The sequence below is a fragment of the Dermacentor silvarum genome, chromosome 5 (assembly GCF_013339745.2).
Source record: "Dermacentor silvarum isolate Dsil-2018 chromosome 5, BIME_Dsil_1.4, whole genome shotgun sequence".
Taxonomy (NCBI): Eukaryota; Metazoa; Arthropoda; class Arachnida; order Ixodida; family Ixodidae; genus Dermacentor; species Dermacentor silvarum.
In genome coordinates this window covers 57,628,137-57,653,257 of record NC_051158.1, presented here as the reverse complement: position 1 = coordinate 57,653,257, position 25,121 = coordinate 57,628,137, and the positions used below count along the sequence as shown (strand labels likewise).

General features: G+C 46.6%; 1 protein-coding gene across 1 annotated transcript in view; it reads left to right on the top strand.

Moving 5' to 3' along the window:
• Nucleotides 1-25,121, top strand: part of LOC125945697 (uncharacterized) — a 104,473-nt gene that overhangs the window by 20,484 nt on the left and 58,868 nt on the right. Inside the window, exons 5-8 of the mRNA XM_049667943.1 lie at nucleotides 223-383; nucleotides 5,734-5,760; nucleotides 7,763-7,836; nucleotides 23,331-23,435. Of these exons, the coding sequence (XP_049523900.1) occupies nucleotides 223-383; nucleotides 5,734-5,760; nucleotides 7,763-7,836; nucleotides 23,331-23,435 (367 nt within the window). The remainder of the gene's footprint in view (nucleotides 1-222; nucleotides 384-5,733; nucleotides 5,761-7,762; nucleotides 7,837-23,330; nucleotides 23,436-25,121) is intronic.

The window sequence follows — 25,121 nt, the reverse complement described above, 5'->3', positions numbered from 1 at the left end:
CCTAATATTCTCCCATTTCGCCTCTATTTTGGTTATCTCCATGGACTATTTTCGCTGAAACTAATACAGGGCTCGTGTCGTAACGGTAACACTTCGAGATTAGCGCCATGGTATGGTTTTCGATGTATTCGGTGTTTACAGGGAATACATTTGTCCCAAACTTATCGTCACATACCTTTGTACCCATATTGTACTAAACTGTTGTTTATACTTCTCTTGCAGTTCATTAAGAGCAATCAAACTATATATCTCCTAACGGTTGATAGCACCAAGTGGCCCTATGCTCTGCACGGTTACTGCATTTGTTTGAAGTCAGCATTTATTAGCGATACTGCCTCCGGAGCACTGCGAACGGTGGATTGCTACAAGGACGTGCAACTAATGTAAGTTTTACGTCATTTCGCTATTTTTTTTTTATTCTGCTGACAGTGTACCGGGAGATTTGCAATATTAAAGCTTATATTTATTAAGATAATTCGTTGGCCAGATTGGGCGCATGCGTATAAAGTATTTTCTTTTTCCTTGAGCGTTATTTAAAGCCCCCAAAATTTATCCGGATTGCGTCATTCAAAATTAATCACCGGCTTATGTGCATATAAGTCGTTGTCTATTTTCCAAGTAAGTGAACTAATTAGATATTTAACATTCTCATTACAAATCTTAAGCATATGTTTAGAGCGCGATGATTAATAAAAATTGGAGGACGCTTAAGCTTCGCATTTAAGAGTAGAACGCAATAGCATTATGGAGACCCGTTCAGCGGCGCAATGCACAACTGCAGGTCTGGTAGAAATGCTGGAAAAGGGGTTTGTGTTTGAGCTTCCTCGTAGCAGAATTAGGTTTTCTCGTACATTCAAATTACAATCGGATCGGTAAACAATCCGATGGCGAATCCGACGCCGAATACTGAAGTAGTAATTTACCATTTTCCTGACGGATTTCACTGTGAGAAATTCAGTTTCTGTTTGCCAAAACATCGCACCACGTGGAGGGCCTGCGCGGTCGGGGTGGTTGGGGATGATTTTCTCGGCCACCCGCATCGCACGCCGACGCTGGATTTTCTGCGGCACAGGGCCCTTAACGCTATCACGAGAAACACCTAGTTTCATGATTTTATGTTTGGAGGTGGCTGTGTAGGATAAAATATCGGCCGCCAAATATTTTCTAAATACCATGTTCACATCCGAAGGGCTGCGAAGCATATCACGTAGTTCGACTTCTCTGTAACATAGAAGGCTAGCATAAAAAGACGGCAGATCCCACGCCCTGTGGGAATCGATGCTAAGCGAAGCAGTCTGCAGGGAGCCTACCAAGTCAACGGCCATGAGAGCACCAAGACGTAGGCGGCTCCTTCATGACCTACATTACACGCATGTCATGATATTCATGTCATGAGTCCCTTTAGCTACACCCAAGAGACCTCAAGGCGAAAACCTTAGTCATGGTCATGACTAGTACCACATCGTACCACATCCCTTCCCTTAGTACCACATCGAAACCCATTCCATTGGTGTTTGAGTGGTAATCTTTTTTCGCTGAGTAATTTGCTGAGTCTTGGTCATGACTTGACTTCTACTACGATCTTTAGTGTTTCCTTCACTTAGTACCCATGTCAGAACCCATTTCAGTGGCTTTTTAGAGTTTATCTTTTTTTTGCTGAGTCATTGTTATTTTTGCTCAGTCATGGTTATGACTATGATTTCTACCATCGTCCTTTAGTGTTTCCTTCACTTAGTGCCCAGGTCCGAACCAAGTTCAGTGGTTTTTGAGGTTCAATCCTTTTCGCTGGGCCATTATCATCACCTACATGACACACATGTCATGGCATTTATGTCATGACCTATCACTTAAGTTTGTCATACACTCCTGTCATACTATGCCAATTTTGGTACCTACCAAGTAACGAAACGACCATGAGAGCACAAAGACAGTAGGCGGCTGTTTCATGACCTACATGACACGAATGTCATGATATTTATGTCATACCATTTCCATTATGTACGTCATATACTCTTGTCATAGATTTTGGTACATACCAAGTTAACGAAACGACCATGAGAGTTCAAAGACGTAGGCGGCTATATAGATAGATAGAGATATGGACAGATATTGTCAAAGTAGGAAATGTTCCCTAAGAAATTCATCGCATTCAATAGTACTTTAACCATTTCGCATGACAACGCGCCCTAAAACGATCCTGCTGCTCAACGGCCAGTCTCTATCGGTCACCAATCAGAACCTGCGCAAATAGACATTTGCATCATATCATGAATAGAGGGAAGAGCGATGACAGCTTAATGATACGTCCCCCTTCTACATCTTAGTGGGATTAGACTTTGAACAGTCCTTCGCAGCGCCGCGTACCCAATAGGTCCAATTCAAAAAAGAACAAAAGAATAATTTAACAACAGTTAGCTACAGGCCATCACAGCTGTAAAAATACAGAACTAGACTTGTATCACGGGTTCCCTAAATTACATGTTCTCTAATGCTGGTTATCAGGAGGGTAATTATCGTATTATGAAATGATTTCTTGACGAAAATTTGCCACTTTGATAGTATCTATCTATCTATCTCTCTAGCCGCCTACGTGTTCGTGCTCTCATGGTCGTTTCGTTAACCTGGTATTTACGAAAATTGTTCTCTAATGCTGGTTATCAGGAGGGTAATTATCGTATTATGAAATGCAAAGCATTTCTTGACGAAAATTTGCCACTTTGATAGTATCTATCTATCTATCTATCTATCTAGCCGCCTACGTGTTCGTGCTCTCATGGTCGTTTCGTTAACTTGGTATTTACGAAAATTGGCATAGTAAGACAAGAGTGTATGACGAACATAAATGATAGGTCATGACATGAATATCATGACATGTGGGTCATGTAGGTCATGAAACAGCTGCCTACGTCTTGGTGCTCTCATGGCCGTTTCGTTAACTTGGCAGGTACCAAAATTGGCATACTGTGACTACAGTGCATGACGAATATAAATTATAGGTCATGAGATGAATGTCGTGACATTCATGTCATGTAGGTCATGAAACAGCCACCTAAAATGAGAATGACCCAGCGAAAAGACATTAACACTGAAAAACCACTGAAAGGGGTTCGGGCGTAGGTACTAAGAGAAGGAAACACTAAAGGATGATGGTAGAAGGCATAGTCATGAGCATGACTGCAAAGATGACAATGACCTAGCGAAAAGAGATGAACCCTCAAAAACCACTGAAATGGGTTCTGACGTGGGTACTGAGTGAAGGAAACACTAAAGGATGTTGGCAGAAAACTTAGGCATGAGCATAACTCATAATAAATGACAATGACTGGGCAAAACAACATTAACACTAAAAAATGAAATGAGTTTTCACGTGGGTATAAAGTGAAATAAACGCTTAAGGATGGTGTTAGAAGCCATAGTCATGATCATGCTTTAGCAAAAATGGCAATGACTCAGCAAAAAACTAACTCTCACAAACCACCTAAATGGGTTCTGACCTGGGTACTCAGTGAAGGAAGCACTAGAGGATGATAATATAAGTCATAGTCATGAGCATGACTCAGCAAAAATGACAACTTAGCTAAAGAATATTAACACTCAAAGAGCACTGAAGTGAGTTCTGATGTTGCTACTAAGTGAAGGAAACACTAAAGGATGATGGTAGAAGTCATAGTCATGAGCATGATTCAGTAAAAATGGCAATCACTTAGCAAAAAACGGTTAACACTCAAAACCCACTGAAATGGGTTTAACGTAGGTACTAAGTGACGGGAAAACTAAAGGATGATGGTAGAAGTCATAGTCATGAGCATGGTTGAGCAAAAAAGACAGTGACTCAGCGAAAAAAGATTAACAGTCAAAAACCACGGAAATGGGTTCGGACGTGGGCACCAAGTGAAGGAAACACTAAACGATGGGGGTAGAAGTCATAGTCATGAGCACGACTAACGCTTTCGCCTGAAGGTCTCTTAGGCCTAGCTAAAGGGATTCCCGAGGAACTCATGACATGAATGTCATGACATGCGTGTCATGTGGGTCATGAAGCCGCCGCCTACATCTTGGTGGTCTCGTGGTCGCTTTGTTAACTTGTTAGACTCCCCGCACACTGATTCGCATAACATCGATTCCCACAGGGCGTGGGATCTGCCGGCTTTTTAGGGGCGAAGCACCTTAGGGCCTGAGCCTTGTCCCCCCCTCGTCGTCGTCGTCGTCCGTAGTTATGGTTTGCGTGGAGTCTGCTTGGGACGCTGCGGTGCACAAGGGCTACATAGGCGCTCGTTCCCAACACGCACCTTTTTTCTCTCTTCAGCCATGGATGAAAACAGTCGCTTCTGATAACGGCACGCCCGCTATGGATGAAAAGGGGAGAGTGGCGGCTTAACTACAAGCGGAGTCGAGGGCTCGCAAAGCTGCTGCAGCACGGCGATGCAGACAACAAGCAGACCGCAGTCTAGGGCGCGGGAAGCTGCAGCAAAACGGCAACGCAGGCAAGCGGACCCGGAGCAGAGGGCTCGCAGAGCTGCAGCAGTACGGCAACGCCGGCAAGCAAGCCCGCAGCTGAGGGCTCGTGAAGCTCGCGCTTGAACCGAGCATCAGTGCCACCAACCTTAGGTGGAGAATGGTTCCGGCGTTTTGCCGCCGCTTCCCGCTCTCTCGCCGCCTCTGGGTCCTCTTGCCGGCAGTCGCCGTGCTGCTACACTGATCACAAGGCAGTCTTAATGAAGGAAAAATGATGTCCCCACCTATGAGTCCGCACTATGAGTCCGCACCATATACGACCAATAAAACATTACATAACTGTACACATGTGTAGTCATTCATTTGCATGTTCGAGTGGGCAATGTACAGGGGATTCAAGGTTACCTGAACGATCCCCCGGTGCTTCGCCCACTCATCATCATTCACTTCGTGGATATGCGGTGTTTTTTTCGAATTAACCCATTTCGTTGTTCGATATGATGCATAACTATTGCTTGAGGGTGGCACAAATGAAATTATTCTTAAGCTAAATTACTGTCTGCCGCTTCGTTGCGTTTTGACACATCCGATTCCAATTACCCGCCAAGCTGGCTCAATCACGATTAGCATTGCGCTGCTGAGCACGAGGCCATAGGTTCCATTCTCGCCAGCAGGCGCCTCTATACGTTGAAGTCCAATGCAAAAACGCTCGTGGACCTGCTTACGTCGCAGGTTGAAGAAGCGCGTATGGTGGAAATTATTTTGGACCCTCCAATACGACGTCCCTCATGATCCAAAGTGCAGTATGGGAGCGTTGAACACATCCTAATTGGATAGTATTTTCCCCTAGGGGTTTTATGTAAGCAGAGTGCAGTCCTTAGACCAGTATTATGTTATTGTTCTTGTTGTTGTATTACTGCTGTCAGCAGCACCTTCTGCAACGTCGCACGCATGAGGACCGTATTCTTCGTAGCACCAGAACCATTGAGAAACGCACACTTCTTTAGATGCGAAAAAAATTATCCATGGGACCCTAAGCTAACTCTTGTCTCATCCTTAAGTCCCCCCCCCCTCCTTCTTGTACTAGAGTAAACTTTAGTTTTTATTGCCATTTTTTAAATGAATGAGGTAGTAAGTGTTGCTCTAAAGGATGCTGCATATTCATCGCTTGCCCTTTATTTCGGGGAAAGCATGGGCCGAGTTTCACATTTATGTTGCTGCTAAAAATATTGCGCATTATTACCTAAAAGATTGATTAGGTAACTTTGTTGTTTTCAGGGAGGCTCATTACTCAGTCATGATGAAGTAAGTGCATTTCAATGAAACCTTCATTTAATCCGATCTATTTTCACTGTTTAGTGAAAATGTTCCCACGGAACCCACCTCACAGTGATTGTCGATGTTAACTCAATAAACCTATTTCCCATAGCAAACTTACTAACACTAAGATACCCCAGGCGCCGACATCAAAACTACTCCTAGCTTTAAAAAAAACATGGCCCACACTTTGATTCCCAGCCGATATCCCAACTTCAAGGTTCAATGTGGTGCCACTACAAACCTCTAGTCATGCGGCGTGTCGAGAACACGCCGGCTTGACGCTCATTTCCAACATGACAAAACCTCCTGGGAGACGCTGCTATAGACTGGCGAGACCCTAGCATACCAGAGCAAACTAAACACCCGGGCCCACACCATGTCCGTTGCCAGTGTATACATGGACTCAAGACACCACTGAGAAGACGAATCGATTTTCCTAATCAGAAAGTTTAATTCTCTCTTCCATGACAATAAACAACATAGGACAACGTAATTGTCGTGATCTGAGGGTATATATTTCTTAAACTAGCTTGGAAAGAGGATATTGCTTCAAAGTGTCCTCAAGGTGCTTCTGCACATACTGCGCGTTTCCCGTTTCATTGGCATCTTCTATGCGCCGTCCGACGTGTGTAAGCGGCAGTATTCTGTTGCCGCGATGCCTCACCAGGCGATATGGCACTTTTGGCATTCGTTGCCATAAAAAACCGGCTGCCATCTCTCCCGTGTTAGTCAACCCTTCTAATAAAACGTCTCTGTATCTAGCTACAACAGTCAATATAATGCGCTGGCATGCAATCTCTAGTCAACGTAACCGCACCACTCACTCCCAATTTGTATTTATTCCACAAAAAGAGGCAATGGCGACAGGATAACAAATGCGAGAAAACCATGTTACCATCATATGGAGCATCGGATATTTTTGGCAATATTCTCGTTAGCTGAGAAATGAAATAAGTATTTGTTCAATTCATTACCTCTAATTTAACAGGCCCAGCATGACGATTAATTGCGCCTGGATTCACATTGTCGTACAATATAGACGGTGACGCTCTCGTGATTGAGTATCCAGCTCTGCGGTGGGAATACGTAGGTTTAAAAACACCCTGCCGCCGGTTATTCACTGGTTAGCCAAGTGGGCACAAGTGGGCACCGGTCAGAAATTTGGCTTTCTTTAGCGGTAAATTGTCCTGGAGAAAGAACCCTTGCCATCAAATGGCTATGGAACCCCCAGTGCAACCATATCCTGACTATTTGGGATCGGTCGCTCCCGTGCATGACGGCAATTTCTGGTGTGCAATCAACTAGTATCTTTCACCCATAAGAGCTGACGTGATTTGCATGTCGCTAGCTCCTTCCCCAAGACAGCTCACCGCTATAGAAATCGGAATGTGTGGCCGACTGCGCACAAGTGGATACGGAAACAACATCCTCAGAGCTCTCCTCGTGACTTTTAGAGCAGAATTAGATGTCGAGTACAATATCCTGAACGTTAACTGCACACACATATAGGGCTAACACCTTAAAGCCAAATCCCAGTAGCGACAGTTCTGCATATCAAAGAAAAATAACAAACATTAGAACTCTCCAAAAGGCCACAGCCACCATAAGGAATATTTCACTTTGTCTGAATTTGCTTGCAGATGTATTCTAGTCCCCATATGGCCTGTCAGAAAACACATTTACACTTACTCTGATGATTCTTCATAGATAGAGATCGTATTTTACGAGAATTTTCGTTTGCTCAATTTTGTTTTTAATGTATACGATGTTACCTAACCTAACTCTAGGGTTAACCCTAGCTTTAAGTTATTGGGACACGTCATAAGTTGTTATTTCGTATTCAACTCGTTTCGGGTGTATGCGTAATTTATTAAGGGGGAACACGTTACTTCCCGATCGAAACAGAGATTTTTTACCAAATAAAAATCGCTGCAATTGTTTTTGAAACGTGCGGCCTTTGGTACTCATGAAACATTATATTTCAAAGACAGGGTGAAGCAGACTTTGAGGCTCATTCTGAATATGGACGCCTGAAAGTTGTGCTCAAAATTCATGACAACGGTAAGAATTTATTTCCCTATAGCCACAGCGATGCACATGAATCTGTAATGGCATATGTCACGCTAACACTAAAAGTGGAACATCCAAAAAGTTCTGTAGAAGCTCCATAATGAGACTTGACCGATAGTGCGTATGCGTTCTTACCAGTCGCTCATTTTGCACACCTACGTCTGTCACCTATACGAACGGGGTGGTGGTATGATGGCGACTTCTGCTCGGTTTATTGTTTTATTGTTCTTTTTTGTTTCGTTTTGTTTGCGCGACAGGAAAGAATGTTCCCGCACTATATGACTAGTGGCGCAAACCACGGCTCACTGTGTCGAGGATGGCGCAATGTGCTCGATGTATTGCAATGAACTGTTGCATTACCTGATTGGTGAACTTGACTTAGTCGCAATTTATCCTACTAGGGCGAAATTATTATTGCGATAGCAATTATATAGACACTCCAAAGCGGATTTCTGCTGTCGTCGTCGTCGTCGCTGTTGCCGTTGCCGTGAGGTTCGGTATGCCGTCAGCGGCGATCAAATCGTTGCCGCACTCCGGACGCTGTATGTGCGAGTGAAAGGGTGCGAGGGACGCGTGCTTTCACGGAGAGCGAATGCACGTCGCAGAGAGAGAGAGAGAGAGAGAGAGAGACAACTTTATTTGTCAGAGTGGGGAGCTAGTTCATGGGCTCCACAGTAAGGCCAGATGGCCGCCAGGCGATGAATGACGGCGACCTCTTCGGCTCGCTCCACGGCTCGGAGTTGCACGTCCGAACTGGAGCTAAGCAGCACTTCCTCCCACGATGAAGGTGAGGAAGAGGCCAGGAGATCGGGTGGAGGGGGATCCTCTTCGCAGTCCCAGAGGGTGTGACTGAGCGTAGCTAGCTCGCCGCACAGGTGACAGTACGGACTTAACCTATCCGGGTAAATGTTGAGTATACGTAGGGGTTCGGGTATGAGTATGTCTGTAACCTGCGCCAGGTGACCTCCTGACGCTTGTTTAATTTACTGTGTGGTGCGGGCCTAGTGTGTCGTATAAGACGGTAGTACTGGGTTATGTCTTGATATGAGTGCAGGACTTCGTTTGAGGTCTCCGGGTACGGGAGGCCCACGCTCGGCTGACGAATCCTCGAGCATGTTGGTGGGCCGCTTCGTTCCCTGGATTCCCCGCGTGAGCCGGGACCCATATCAACTCTACTCATCGTGGTTGTCCACTGTTTTGTAGTGACTGTAGGAGCTTTAGTGTAGTGTGTGCCACTATTCCTCGCGCCAAGTTTGTTATGGCGGTTTTGGAGTCGCTCATAACTATACAGGCGTCAGTTGAGGCCACGGCCAACGCAATGGTGGCTTCTTCTGCTTCAGTTGGTGTGGCAGCGCTCAGCGAGCTCGATGTTGTTTGTGCCTTGAGTGCTGGGCCTGGAACGGCGCAAACGGCGTAAGTGTGCGGTCGATCAGAGTACTGGGCTGCGTCGACGTACGCCACGGCGGAGTTCGTCCCGTACGTCTTGTGTAGTGCCTTGGCCCTCGCTCTTCTGCCACCGTGGTGGCCGGCGAGTGTATTTTTTGGCAGGGGTTGGATGATGAACATGCATCTCATGTGTGGTGGGATGGTGGCGGGGTCACTGCCCATCGGGAACTCTCTGAGGCCCATCGGAGTGAGGATTCAGCGGCCCGTCTTGCTACCTTGAAGACGGTGAACCTGTGATGTGCGATGTGCTTCAATGAGTTCTTCGCTGGTGTTGTGAACTCCCAGTTGAAAAGTTTCTCGGTGGAGGTGTGTCTTGGTAAGCCGAGGGCTACCTTGTATGCGTGTCGTATAATGCAGTCGAGGCGAGCTCGTTCTGTCTTCCGTAAGTATAGGCATGGTAGTGCATAGGTGAGACGGCTAACGACACAGGCCTGGACGAGTTGGAGAAGGTTCTTCTCTTTCAGGCCCTGCTTACGCGCGCTCACTCTGTGCAGCAGTCTCGTGGTCTGGTTCACCGTCATCTGGAGCCGGTCGATGGTGATGCCGTTCCACCGGTTCTGCTGCAGTATCATGCCCAGTACTCGTATGTCCTCGACGTGGGTGACTGCTGCTGGTTTACGCATATCGTGATGTGAGGTGGGGGTGACTTGTGCTTGCTTCGGTCGGGTGGTCGGATCAGGAGGAGTTCCGACTTGTGCTGGGAGCACTCTAATCCCGCTGCCTTCACGTGTTGCACGACGATGTCAGTGGCGTGTTGGAGCGTTTCTTCAACTGTGCCGTCCGACCCTTCACACGTCCAGAGCGTGATGTCGCCGGCGTATAGCGCGTGTCTGAGTCCCGGAACTTCACTCAGTTTCGGAGGGTGGGTGCGCATTGCGAGGTTGAATAGGAATGGTGACAGGACTGCGCCTTGCGGCGTGCCTCTGTTCCCGAGCCGGATGGGAGCCGAGCGCAGGTCCCCGACCGCAAGCTTGACCGTCCTGCCTGTGAGGAACGACCTGATATAGTTGTAGGTTCGTTCGCCGGGTTGCAAGTCGGCTAAGCTCTCGAGCATGGCCGCGTGGAGCACATTGTCAAAAGCCTTATGGACGTCCAGGCTCAGTAGAGCTTTCGTGCTCGAACCACTGTCTGGATGCAATAGGTCGTGGTGTAATTGAAGGAGGACGTCATGGGTAGACAAGTGTGCCCGAAAACCGAGCATCGTATGTGGTGGAAGATCCTGTTCCTCTGCAAAGTTCTGTAAGTGGCCGAATATTACATGCTCCATGAGCTTGCCTAGGCAGGAGCTGAGTGAAATGGGGCGAAGATTCTCTAGGTTCGGTTTCTTGCCCGGTTTTGGTATGAACGCCACCCGTGCGTGTTTCCACTCAGGAGGTAAACGGCCGGATTGCCAGCACTCGTTCATGTATTCGGTTATTGCTCTCACGGACTTCGGGTCGAGGTTACGCAGCGCCTTGTTCGTAACCCCGTCGGGGCCCGGCGCTGACGTCGTGCGCAGCTAGTGTAGCGAAGCGCAGACCTCTGCCTCTGAAATGTGAGCGTCCAGCTGTTCGTTGGGAGCTCCGACGTATTGTGGCAGGTGCGTGTCGCCTTGGCTCGAGGTGTTAATGTACCGGCTGGCGAGCTCCGCAAGCAGCTCCGCATCGGTGCCTGGGTATTGGTGTATTATTTTCGTCAGTTGATTGCGTGCCGCCGACTTGGTGTTGCCGGGATCCAGCAGGCGTCGCAGCAGCCTCAGGTGCCATGTTTTCTTGCAGCCCAGCTGGCCGTTGAGGCTGTTGCAGGTCTGGCCCCACTGCTGAAGTTCCAGTGTAGAGGTGTGAGCTTCGATCTCCCGTTCGAGCTTCGCTATGCGCCGTCGCAGCTTGTTGTGACGTTGGCGCTGCCACCTGTGCGTGATAGATAGATAAATAACTTTATTAAAGACCGAGGGAGGAGAGCCGGGTTTTACCCCGACCCCCCTGCGGGCCGCTCCTACGTTGGGACAGGCAGGGAGTACCTGGCCGCGGCATCGTGGGCCCCTTGGATTGCCCGGAGCTGACGGTGACGATCCGTGCTTTTGATGGCGGAGTAAAAGCCTTCTCTTGAGTTCATTTTTGCCTTGAGTTCCTTGGGTATGTGAGGGCAGTCCCACATCATGTGTTCAAATGTACACACACACCCACAGTCCGGGCAGTCAGGAGATATATCCATATATATCGAAACGCTAGCTGGACAGGGGTAAACCCCTGTCTGTAGCAGTCTGAGCGTAATTTCTTGTCCCCTGGTGAGATGCGAATGGGGTGGAGGAAAGACCCTACGACCCAAGCGATAATGTGAAGTGACTGAGGCTCTCGCGTAATTCTCACATGTGCAAGAGACGGGAGTCTGTCGATGGCTGCTCTTGAGGCGCTACCAGATCGTACGTCGTTGAAGTCACGTCGCGGCTCAGCGACATGATCCATTCGTTGAAATCCGATATGGAGTCGGGTGCTGTTTCTTCGCGTAGCTGACGGAATTTATCCCACTTCGTAATGCAGGCCGTGGCCGTCTTCGCCCTGCTGGCGGCCGTTTCAAAAGACAGTGACAAAATATAATGATCGCTTCCGACCGTGTGGCCTGTATTCTGGCACCGGGCGCCCGGTATATTCTTTCAATGGGAGAGGTCTGGCGTGGTGTCTCTGCAGACACTTATACCGACCCGTGTTGGAAGTTGTGGGTCGTGGAGAAAAGTAAGCCCTAGAGCTTGAGCGGTCTCCCATAATCGGGTGCCCTTGCGGTTGGGTTTTGGGTAACCCCACTCTGGATGTTTGGCGTTGAAGTCGCCCAAAATCAGTAGTTGCGCTCCTTTGGCCAGCAGAGACGCTTTGCGGAGGGCTAGTGGGATGTCAGTGCCCTTGTCTCGTGGTGAGTTGTAAATGCTGAGGACGAAGAGCGGGCTGTCTCCCCTTCTCCTCGGCAGTATTTCAATGAGTGTGTGTTGAATGTCTGTGCCTTCGATTTCATGTTTTGTGGCTGTTAGGTTGCGGTGTACAAGGATGGCTGTGTTGGGGTGAGGCCTGTCGGCCGGTCCTAGCTGATTGTATGGAGTGTAACCTGGTCGTTTTACGGGAGTGTTCGTCTCTTCTAGTGCTGTGATGTCTGGTGTGTCTTGCCTGTTGTGTTGGATGTGAAGCTGCAAGTGCCCCCTCTTAGTGCGGTAGCTCCTGCAGTTCCACTGCCATACTTTCAGGGTTGTTCATGGGGCCATGTTACGTTTGTGGCGGTGGGAAGCCCTGCCTGGCGGGCTGGCGTTGGTGTGTGGCTGGCTTCTTACAGATTTTCTCTAAGATGTAGTTTTGGCTGGTGCTTATCATTTCTTGTAGTGCGGCGAGCTGTGTGCTGTGTTTGGCTTCTGTTTCCTCCACAGAGCTCTTGAGTGTAGTGTATGTGTTTATTGTGTCCATGCGGAACGCGTGAAATTCCTGAAGGTGTGTGGTTATAAGTTCACTGATCACGTTAAAGCGCACCTCGAGCTTAGTTTCTAGGGCTGAAATGGCCGCCGTTACGGCAGTGGCATTGTCCGCTTTGGTATGGAGCGAGGCAGTGCATGTGGCTGCCTTGCGCTTGTTTGAGCTTTGGGGCTGTGGTGCCGTGCTAATGGAGACGGATGAGGATTCTCGTGTTTGTGATGCAGGTGCTGATGTCGGTGTGGATGTGTGAGAGGCGAGGGCCGTGGCTATCTTAGCTTCAAGGGATTGGATATAGCTAGTTAATTTAGCTATCTGGGACTGCTGATCGGATATTTGGGTTTGCTGGGCCGAAATCTGGGTTCTCAAGGCGGAATTCTCCTTGGCCATATCCCTCACCTTTGAGTTGGATGCCAGCGACACCGGGGGTCCATGTTGCCAGGCCACCATCTTGGGGGGCTCTCCGTGGCCTTGGCTAGACGACTGGAGCCGGCTTGCCGAGGGGGCTCGTTGGGTTTATCGACGTACAATGTACAAGCTATTGCCGTACAATGTGGTGGGTTTCAGGCCCTCGCTTTCCACGCAGGATGTCTTGCTCCTGCTCAAAACACAGATCATAGACTCTTAAAGCAAAGATGTAAAAGAGGTACTCGCACTAGATCTATCCAAGGCCTTCGATACAATTACACATGACTATATCCTTAAGGAGATATCGGCCTTGAATTTCGGAGTTAAATTCTTCTCCTTCGTTGAATCCTTCCTTGAGAGCAGGACGGCGGTCATAAAGTTGAGGCAATCAGTGTCGGAGTCTTTCACACTCGGAAGAAGGGGTACTCCCCAAGGGGCAGTTATCTCACCACTGCTGTTCCACATAGCAATGCGCAAATTGTCGGAAAGCCTTGCAACAATCATTATGTTGGTCATGCATTATATGCCGACGACATTACAATCTGGTGTCCCGTAGGATCGGAGGCGACGGTCGAACAAGCTCTACAGGAGGCTCGAGACGTTACGGAGTCTTTCCTGGACGGTACGGGACTGGCACTCTCGCCTGGAAAGTCGGAACTCCTGCTGTACAGACAGGCTAGACGAGGTGCTAGGGGACTCACCCCACTCGATCAGGTACCCATTAGCGTTCGTACCAGGAATGGGTATACCATCCCTAAAGTATACTCTATCAAAATCCTAGGGCTTTTATTAGACTCGAAGGGCTGCAACACAAAGTCTATAGGGTCATCTCACCACGAGAACGGAGAACATTCTCAGATTACTTATGAGAGTGTCCAACAAGAAAGGCGGCATAGGCGAGGATATACTCCTTAGGGCTCGCCATGCTTTCCTCGTGAGCCATGTCATTTACATAGTCGCGGCCCTCAATTGGACAAAAACAGAGAAAGTAAATTAGACACGCTCATGCGCAAAAGTGTCAAAAAGGTGCTTGGCGTTCCAATCACGGCTAGCACAGAGAAACTCATGAAGTTGGGTGTACACAACATAACTTCGGAGTGAATTGAAGCACAAAGATCAGCACAAATTATTAGATTATCAAACTCCAAAGCCGGCACAAGACTGTTGGATGCGGCAGGCCTCCGTCCTAGTTTTAATCAGGGAGAGACCACGCAGCTTGATAATAAAACAATGAATTCCTTTATTGTAGACCCTTTTCCAAGAAACGTCCACCCGCAACACAATAAAGGTCGTAGATTGGCGAGGGCTAGAGCTTTCCTAAAGAACTTATCCGGAATGGAGACCTTTGTTGACGCGGCGCAACACACCAGCTCCGACAAGTTTTCCGTAGCAATAGTCAATGACAGGGAAGATCTCCTCTCGGCAGCTTCGCTAAAGAGCTCGTTCGTCGACGTGGCGGAACAGGCTGCTATAGCTCTCGCATTACTTGACAGAACACGCACTACCGTGTACACGGACTCCCGAGCGGCGATTAGAGCGTTCGCAACGGGATTGATAGCCAAACAGGCAGCCAGGATTATCAACGGCAGACCCCCCTCAGACACTATTTATCACATAGTCTGGTTCGCAGCACACATGGGACCAGACGTATTAGCGGGTCACCTGAACCCCAATGATATAGCCCACGACCGTGCGCGAGGTTTCATGTGCCTCGACGGGACGGTGTCTCGGGCGAGTTTGGGAGAGCTCTTCCACAGTGATCCTCTAGTTACTTTTAACGAAATCACATCACATTACAGAAGGAATAGGCAGAGTTTTCCCTCCCCTCATCATAAGCTCAACAGATCACAATCTAGCACGCTCCACATGCTCCAGACGGGGTCCTACCCCTCTAGGGGCTTTCTCAGCAAGCTTCACCCCGACATTCATCCATTCTGCTCAGATTGTGGCACTGAATTTTGCTCATTAAATCAGATGCTCTGGCAGTGTCCTGTATTACAGGATTTTAACCAACAAGAAGACTGGACGAAGGCCATCACAGATCCCAGACAAAACGTCCAACTCCGGGCTGTCCAGAGAGCCCGTGAACGAGCGGAGAGGCACGGCCTCTCTGTTCCGACATGGGACTAGCCAACGGCTAGCAGGCCCCCCTGCCTAGCTTCTCAGGACCTAAATAAAGTGTTTACTACTACTACTACTACTACTACTACTACTACTACTACTACTACTGCTGCTGCGGTGCGGATCGTACGAGAAGCTTTTCCCGACGAAGCTCGATGAGGCCGCCATTTTGCTGTTTGCCCAGTCTTCGCGCCACTAGTGCGAAACTGCCCCAGTGTTTTTTTTTTCTCAAATATGCTTGAGTTTCTATGAAGGCTTCTGCATTTTGCGTAATCATCGGCGCTTTTTACCGCCCACCCCACATGTCTGGTGCGTTTTCCGATGAGTATAATCGTGTGCTGAGCGAGTTGTGCGCGCTTTTTTCTAATAAGGTAAATATCTAATTTGGGGTTTTCGATGTTACAAATATTGATTGGTCGACGTCGTTCGTATCGACCACGAATGCAGCCCCACGTGTTTTTTTCAGCCCTTGTCCTGACTTTTAATTATTCCCACTCATTAATCAACCAACACGATTTGCTGTAACTTCTTCCGACATTCTAGACTTACTTTTAACTAACAATCCTGATATATTGCAAGAATATTTTCCGGCACCCGCCGCGGTGGCTCAGTCAGCTAAGGCGTGGCGCTGCTGAGCACGAGATCACGGGATCGAATACCGGCCGCGGCGGCTGCATTTCGATGGAGGCGAAATGCAAGAACGCCTGTGTGCTTGCGTTGTAGTGCACGTTAAAGAACTCCAGGTGGTCAAAATTAATCCGGAGCCCTCCACTACGGCGTGCCTCATAATCAGAACTGGTTTTGGCACGTAAAACCCCAGAAATAAAACTAATAAAAATTTTCTGACATAACTCATGAATAAGGCATCGCTGACCATGATGCAATCCGTGGATGCATTATCTTTTGCGTGAGCAACAGGACAATTACCAAAAAAAAAGATGTTATGGTAAAGCCACTATTGACGCAATTAACACTTCTGAATTAACAACTTTTTTCGTTCAATTTTTGCACGATCTTCATTCCCGCTCTACTAAAAAGTGAGTGCTCTTTATAGCTACCCTGAGTCATCTCATCGACAAGTTCATTACTATGTTATCCATTACCTGCAAAAGCAGATATCCTTGGTTTACCTACCAGCTTCGGCGGCCTAATAACAAAAAGAAAAGACTGTACAGGCAGGCAAACCTGTTTGGTTCCGCGAGTGCACATGGTAAGTACAAAGCGTGTGCAAATGATTATAAGGCATTGCTAAGATGTACTTACCATCCACGTTAAAAATAATACTCGTTGCTTTTGACGTGTGGTGAACCCGGGAATTCGTGCTGACATCAGTCTTACTGATTTTTGGTGGGGTTCCCAATCCCCGATTCAGATTGCGCTGAACTTCCTAATGATACGTTTGTAGCAATGAAAACGTTAACTGATTGCCTATGTTAAGGGCATGATTAGGAATAACTATGCACGAGTTAGTTATCAGTGAGCCCGGTGCTTTATCTCTACTAGCCAATCCAAAAACGTCATCTAGTGTCGATCATCTGGACAATGATAAAAAATTTTATGAAATCCAGGCAATCCACTCTATTTTCCCAGTTACTATCACCTGGATGCACCTAATGACTGGCGCACAGCTAAAATAATACTTTCTTTCACATCAGGTGATCGCGTTTCTCCCCTTAATTATCGTCACATCTCCTTAACCAGCACTATTTGGACCTTACTCGAGCAGATCATACACACTCAAGTCATCAATGACTTTGAAAACCGTAAGATTGTTTTCAAGCGTCAGCATTATTTCCACAAGACATACTCATGCAACACCTTACTTCCGGATTTTTACATACACCCACCGATAGATGCTGTGTTTCAAGTTGATATATCTTTAGATTTTCTAGGCATTTCATCGCGTTCCACACAATGGGGGGTCACCTAGACTTTCACAAGTTAACATTCACCCTAATAATAAATTCTTCTTTCCCAGCCAGCGCGGTTTCAGGGTTTCAGGACGGGCACGCCACACGAAACACGGCGACTGGAATTCACCACTGACCTTGATTCTAACATCAGCAATGGCCTACAGACCGATTGCACATTTCTTGATTTCGCCAAAGGTTTCAATTGCGTCGTTGATTGCCTCCTGATTTCTAAATTATCTGGTCTTCGATTAAATTCCCTCACTTTACCATGGCTTCGAAATTTCCTTTCCCTTCGCAAGCAGTTCACGACGGCTAATAGTTTTTCCTCATTCTTCCTACCTCTCTCCTGGCGTTCTAGAGGGCAGCGTTCTAGGCCAGCTACTTCTCATGATCTATGATGGGTTCTGGATTAGATGAATACGTCAAGCATTTGGTCAGCAGTCAACAGGAGCCGCAGACGCCGTAGACGTTTAAAGTGCTCATGAAAAAATGCCGCGAGGAGATGGATAACTGCTGTCTTAATTGTTACATGTAGAACTATCTCTATGAATGAGGGACATGTTTATTGAAAAAATGAATCATCAAGGATGCGTGGGCAAAATGCTGGACAGAAATGCATATATGTATATAAAGTTTGATTAGCTTATGCTGAATGATTATTTTTGCCTTCCCGTTCAATACGAATGACAATAGAAATGATCATCCTATAGGATGAGCATTTTTTGTCTTTGAGAATCTCTACACCCTCCTATATCCTCTTTTCTATCATGTTACCATGCCAAGTTGTCCAGTTGTCTTTACACTGAGCCCTAAGCGGTTAACCCTTAGATGTCGCGTTGAATGTTACTAAGGCAAGCATCGACGCTGTCGAATAGAACTTCTTTGAAAAAAACATTCGCTCCAGTTTGAGGCATGCCTCCTCCAACCAACGTTGATCACTTCAGGTCTTCATCTTCTGTGAATATTTGGTTTGCTTTCATATCATAGTTCTGTGAGCACTGTGGTCAGTACTCATACTCGACAGCGAGGAAAGTCATTTGGTGCGCCAATACAGTCGCCAACCTACAGCTGTAAAAAAATCTAAATCATCTACACATTGAGGAGATAAAAAATTTTGAATTCCAGACGAACAGTAACTTAAAAAACGTAAAAAAGAATTCGACCAAAAATGAATTTTTCACAAACGCCGGTAATGAACCTTTAGATAACAAATGACTGATAAAAGGTCACATATGATAGGTTACATGTCGTATCTATTATGGAAGAGAGTACGCCTGTTTACGTCAGCATTTCTACGGGAAGTATGTAGCGAAGATGAAATACTTTATCGACTCGCAAGTGAATATAGACGCCTAACTGCCTCAGCCATGTTAACTCTTGAAGCATAAAAAACGAAAGTAACCAACTTTGTTACTAGCAATAACTGCAATAATATAACAGTGTTCGGAAAATTTATTATAGTTTTAAGCACGCTTGACGTAACGCGAAGAATATGGGTTGTAGTCGTCGAATACAATTGTTGCGCGCGATTTTTTTGCGAGCAGTATCAACTCTAGAAGCAAATTTGTTTCATTTTAGTGACCGACTGAAGGTGAGTTTGCGACAGAGACGAGTATTATCTCATACATCTTACACAGGTCGGGAGAGATGTCGTCGGCGCAGCAGAAAAGGCAAATAGACTGCATTTTTTACACTAAAAGTATTACTGTACTGATCGCTTTCGTGCAGTGCTAGAGCGAGAAACAACGCGAAAGAAAGTGTACGCATGTTTTTTTTTTTGCACCAAGGTCCTTCAGGTCAGGGTGGAAATTAAGACGAACATAAAATGGCTAATCATTGCTTACTGCGCCTACACTTGAGTGTCCAGGAAGCATGGAAATTACGCTCTCCCACGTAGGTATCCTTTCCGATTGTTCTCGCAGTCGCGCCCTGTAGAAACGAATTTGCGAGCCCTTCATTGTCATCAAACTTGCTTTAGTTGGTTCCACCATAGAGTAATTAAAAAAAAGCTAGGAGGGAGCTTCACGTGGCTGTCTTTAAGCCTAGTAATAAAATATATATATAAAGTATGCTCTCATCACGTTATGGCCAAACAGTTGCTTCGATACGCGTCACTTTTCTTGCGGCTGCATACACCTACTGCGGTAATGGCATCTCTGGCCTCTTCCAAGGTGCAAAGATGGCGAGATGAAAATTTAGAAAACATGTATAGAGAGCTTAATTGTAGGGGTCATGAGGCAGGGAGTGGCCGAATACTGCACCAGGGAGGCCAATTCCTGTTCTGATGAGGGAGTGACTTTGTTGAAGCTTTGTGGGCCTTCATAATTTGGTTGCACCTTTGAATATTATAGCCCCACTAGATCTCCGCGATATTTTTGCTGGTATCCGGCGCCACTCCATGCCTGAAAATGTAGTGGACTGGAGGTGGATTCGAACTTATGCACCTTCAGGTTGGAAGCCGGGTGTTCTACCTCTGCTCCACGCCACCACAGCTCGAGAACAAGCTAAGGACCAACCAAAGAGCGATGGAACGAAAAATGTTAGTCCTAACGTTAAAAGACAGGAAGAGAGCTGTGTGGATCAGAGAGCAAGCAAGGATAACAGATATTCCAGTTAACATTAGGAGGAAAAAAATGGAGCTGTACAGGCCATGTAATACGTAGCATGTATAACCGGTGGATCATTATGAGGTACAGAATGGATTCCAAGAGAAGGGAAGTGCAGTCGAGGACGGCAGAAAACTAAGTAGGGGTCGTGAAGTTAGGAAATTTGCAGGCGCAAGTTAGAATCAGCTAGCGCAAGACAGGGGCAATTGGAAATCACAGGGAGAGACCTTCGTCCTGCAGTGGACATAAATATAGGCTGGTGATGATGTACAGAGCTCACGCTCACTGCGGGAACCTAGGTAGACTAAGCTTCATGTGCTGTTTACGTTGATTGACGATATTCGACGATAATAAGGACCGCATACTTGCGTTTCCCACTTTTGTTGATCTACGTAGTTCACGGAATATCAAGCGAGACATGTTTCCTCGAAGCGTTGTTGTGCACCATTGTTCGCAGCATGCGGAAAGTTTGCATTGTCATTGTCTCTCACGGCACATCGCATCATGGCTGAAGTATTGGTTTGCTGGACTGGCCCCTTGCATAGTGTCGTCATGACAATGCGGTACTTTACTGTGGCTTCCGATCTGCACGCACTCAATCAGTTGTCCACAAAACTTGCACGCCGTTTATTTTTTCAGTAATAGCAGCAATGTGCCATAATGGGCTTACATTTTTATAGGTATACTTCAGTGTGGAGCGAAATACATTTCGTATTTCACGAAATGTACTACGCACCACAATCAAGTATGCCTAGAAAATCAAAGCACCAACTTGCCAAGAAGTCCTTTTGGTCTATAATTTTAATTGTTAGAGTTGGTCAGCAGCTTTAGAGACACCTGGTAGTATTCATTTTTATCATTATAAGGCCCTAAACTTGCCACAATTTTTTCACGGTGCCTTTAACCTCTCTTGCGATCCTTCCATGCACACCTAATTCTGCCACGAGTGCAGTGGCAACGTTGCTTTCAACCGGTTCGTCCCAGCATTTGGTTTCCTTATTCTCCGTCTCTTTCTCTTCACTCCTCTCTATCAGTTCATCTGTCTTTTCCCTGGCCTGTTGCGCGTGCGTACAAAGGTAAGCTCAAAGACTTCTTCAATGCCTTTGTGGTGGACTCATGCGTAGTTACAGCTGTCTAGAGGGGAATATTTGTCTACGGTATGAGAGTTTACGACCGCATTGTGGCAACATCCAGGGAGCTGCAGAGGCTATTGTGGTGACGTCGAGGGAGCTGTCGTTGGACAGGTCTGGTAGCATCCGTCTCTGACACACCTGTCACCTACCATATGCATGTTCTCAACAACCCGCCGACGCGGCGTGCCAGACAACAACATTGAAAACGTGTTTGTTCCTGTAAACACGTCTCTTTCTTAAGTGAACTTCACGGGGTTTATGTTAGTATGTTATGAGGTACCTTCCAGGGCGTATGTTCTAAGTTTGTTTGTATACGTTTTCCTAACTACCTGGCTCGCTGGGTAGTCCAGGGTTGAATAGGTAGCCCAGCTGTGACCTTTGCTTAGGGAACAGTCTTCGACACATACCGTCACAACAACTTAGGTGGTTATGTATGTTGCATTGTGTACATATGCGCCACTTTTCAACGAACCTCTTTCGCGCCAACATGGGTTGATGTAGATGTGGCATTGGGCAGGTACCGCTGTTAACTGCAATTCTTAGACGCTGATATTGAGCACTGGGTCTTTGCTACGGTGGAAGATGTCACTCGGGATAATTTAAGTGTTTCTTGCAATCACAACACGCAACTCAGGAAACGTGTAACTGGACAACATGTAACTCAACACGCAACTCAGGAAAAGAACCGCCCTATTGACAGAACAGTCGCAAGAATATGCTGAACAGCTAGCGATACACAACTGGCGTGCCTTCTGCGATAAGCGTCAGGGCACGCTCAGTTTATTTCATCAAGCGTATTTCATCATCATCTTGTAATGACGAATGTGGTATGACAAATACTGATGCAGACGAATTGTTGCGGCACGATACGTGTGTAAACACGCGGATACGCTGAGGATATAAGGTATAAATCTGGTATAAGGCGAATTGTTGCGCAGCTATCCGGAACATGTCTCTCATAGTTGCTATTGTCCTGAACCGATAGTTCAATTTTCGGTGGGCACAGCATCTAAGTGTAAGTAATATCCGCATTGTATAGTTGAAAGCTAGGTAATAATGTTTTATATTCCTAAACAATCTCGCGATGTTCGATTTTGTCGCTTTTCCTGGGTGTTTAGTTTAGCGGATGCTTCTGATGTTGCGTAGTTTGCGGCATAGCACTGCCTGCTCTCTTTAGGCTTTTCGCTTCATGGGAGGTCTGCCTAGGCAAGCCTTGTGGTATCACCTGATTACTGCACCTAGTTACACCACAACACAGCACGTAAGCCCTTGCATGTTAGCCGCTTGCTTGGCCTGATAAATATGATCATGCTCGAGATATTTGTAAGCGTTGGGTGCGCTCTGCTCTAGACGCACCAGGCCACCACCTCCAAGCAAGCTCAAAACGAAAACTTCGTGATTTTATCCATCGTGGTGAAAGCACAATGCCCTTCCAGCTAATAAGATGTATTAGCTGATGCCTGGCGCCGCACGTAGAAATTGACGATCAGGCGTAGAAGAATTCACGGTACCTTCAACAATGACAGTTGGACAGCGACAAGAGTAGCGACACAATTTTTAAAACTACTATAAGCCCTAGGTAATCGTGCCTTCTGTACATTTGTGATGGAAGTGACCAACTGTTCTGGTATCAAAAGAACGATCAGCGTGTTTTATTGCGATAGCAATTATATGGACACTCAAAAGCAGATTTCTGCCGTCGGCGTCGCCGTCGCCGTCGGCGTCGCCGTCGCCGTCGCCGTCGCCGTCGCCGTGAGGTTCCGTATGACGTCAATGGAGATGAAATCGTGGCCGCGCGCCGCCGAACGCTGTATGTGCGAGTGAAAGGGCGCGAGGGACGCGCTCTTTCACGGGGAGTGAACGCACGGCGGAGAACAAACGCGCGTTCTGCGCCGTGCTCGCTTAAGGGCTGCAGAAGTAGGCGTCTCTTTTCTCCTTTACAATCACCATATATGTAGAGCAAGTAGTAAGTGGTTCTTGAGGGAAAGGGAAAGGTTGGCGCTATCTTCTGCAGCCCTTGAGGGAGCACGGCTCAGCGCCAATGTAGAGCAAACGCGCCTTCTTCGGACGCGCGAGAGGCCGTGGGGGAGGGGGAGGGAAGGGAGGCAACGTTTAGCTGCGGCACCAAGTGCCTATTTATATCAGAGGCTCCAGCAACAGTCACCAACGCCGCATGCATTTTGAGCTAACGCGGGCAAAACGCCGATGGCGTCGACAACAGTTCTGCGTGTTGTTGCTACCAAAGCCGCTCACCTTACTTCGTATGACATTGCTGTGTTGCTATCGCATTCATTGCTTCGCCCTTAGGGCGAAACTGTGACATTTTTGTAGTGCATTGCAGCGGCAATTCCTTATCTTTGTTTTTTTAGAATCTATTAGTATTTTTGCGTTTTTTGTGCCAATAAACTCTTTCCTTACTGAATGTTCCAGGAACATCTCATTCAACATCTAATGAGGTTGAGTTACAAGAGACATTCATTGTTCTAGATGTTACCGAGAATTGCTTACTACTGCAGTATGGTTCTTGGAGACAAGGTGAGTGTAGATGCGTTAAAATCGCTTAAGCATCTCAAAGACAGCGTTCTTAGCAATTTAGTAGCAACTGAAGCACATTTCTTTCTATATGACAATGCTGATGCGTGTATTGCCCATATATGTTGTGAGCAAATTGTTGCGTTTTAGAATGCAAATTTCCGCCCTGCATATCAATTATCTGCCATCATATTCTGCGGTGCTTTGTATCCTTGAAGTATACCAGAACACGTTCACGTATATAACATATAATATTAGTAGACAATATTCCTGATTTAAGATAACTTTATTACTGAATATTACTGATTTTTGCTAAAGTATCCGCCATTAAGGTGAAAAATTGATGAACAGTTGCTTTGTTTGAAAGCAGGTGCATATGTAATGAATGAATGCTACTAATGATAATCAAGCAAACAGGTACATCCAAAATAAAAAAAATCTATGTGGCATAAATGGCTATTGGATTACAATATTCGAATCAACTGCGTCTCTGTACCCTGCGCGTACACTGCTGATCAGTCTAAGGTACAACATATTCGGATAATGTAGCATTAACTGTATTTCTGCTGAAATTCTGCTGACTTGGGAGACAATGTGCGGAATCTGACTAAACGCAGAAATAATCGAATGGGACTGGCAACAAATCTTTAGAACAGTCGGGCTACACAACTATCATAATACCTCAAAAAGCGCACGGCTAGCGCGGCTGGGTTTCTCTTTCTGCTCGTCCTTTCAAAAAGATAATATCATGCTAGCTGTATAGCGAAGTAGCCATATTAGTGCACGTGAAACGTCTCGTGCATACTTGTAAAGGTGTGTCAACACTAGATTACAAAAATCACGTAATCAACTACACAAGCAACATTTATTCGCGCATTCTAAAGCTTACAGGCTTAACCTATGGAACATTTAGTGAGGGTTACATAGTGTACTGTTGCAATGGTGCTTTCCCTACTTGGTTTGAGCCCGCCATGGTGCAGAATGGCGGGCGCGAATTGGCATCCACTTTCTTGCTATCGGAGTCTTCTCACGTCGTTTCTGGACCTTACGTTTTGAACGCGTGGGCGCCATAGTTGAGCAACCTTCAAATTTCCGCAATAAGTTGAACTTATAAATAAGCCTTATAACTCCTCATACGCAAGTGTTTCTGTTTGATGATATAAACCATCGACGGCTAAGTGAGCTCTCTCAAATGCGACCACTTCCGCTGGGTGAAGAAACGCACGACCGATCTATGCCACTCGTAAAGCCAAGCGACGCCTACTCCATGCAATTTCGTAGGCGTGCTGCAACAATGGCGGCATCTGTGCAAGCGACCAATGCGTGATCATGTAATGGTTTCTTTCTTCTAAACATTGATATCATATTCAGACGTGGGTGGGCCGCTGCGGCCGCATTTAGATGGAGGCGCAATGCAAAAACGCCCATGTGCTTGCGTGTGCACGTTAAAGAACCCCAGGTGGTCAAAATTATTCCGGAGCCCCCCACTACGGTGTGCCTCATAATCTCTAGACGGCTAGACCTGGTCTGCTACTTATTGGGAGCAATATGAGCTATTTATTAGTGTTTTCTTGGGCTCACTGTTATCGCCTAAGCTTGTACAAAAAGGCATCGTTTTTATAAATGCATGGTGCGCAAAAAATCAATCAAATGAGCTATCAAAAAAGTAAAAGCAGATTTGAAAAAAGG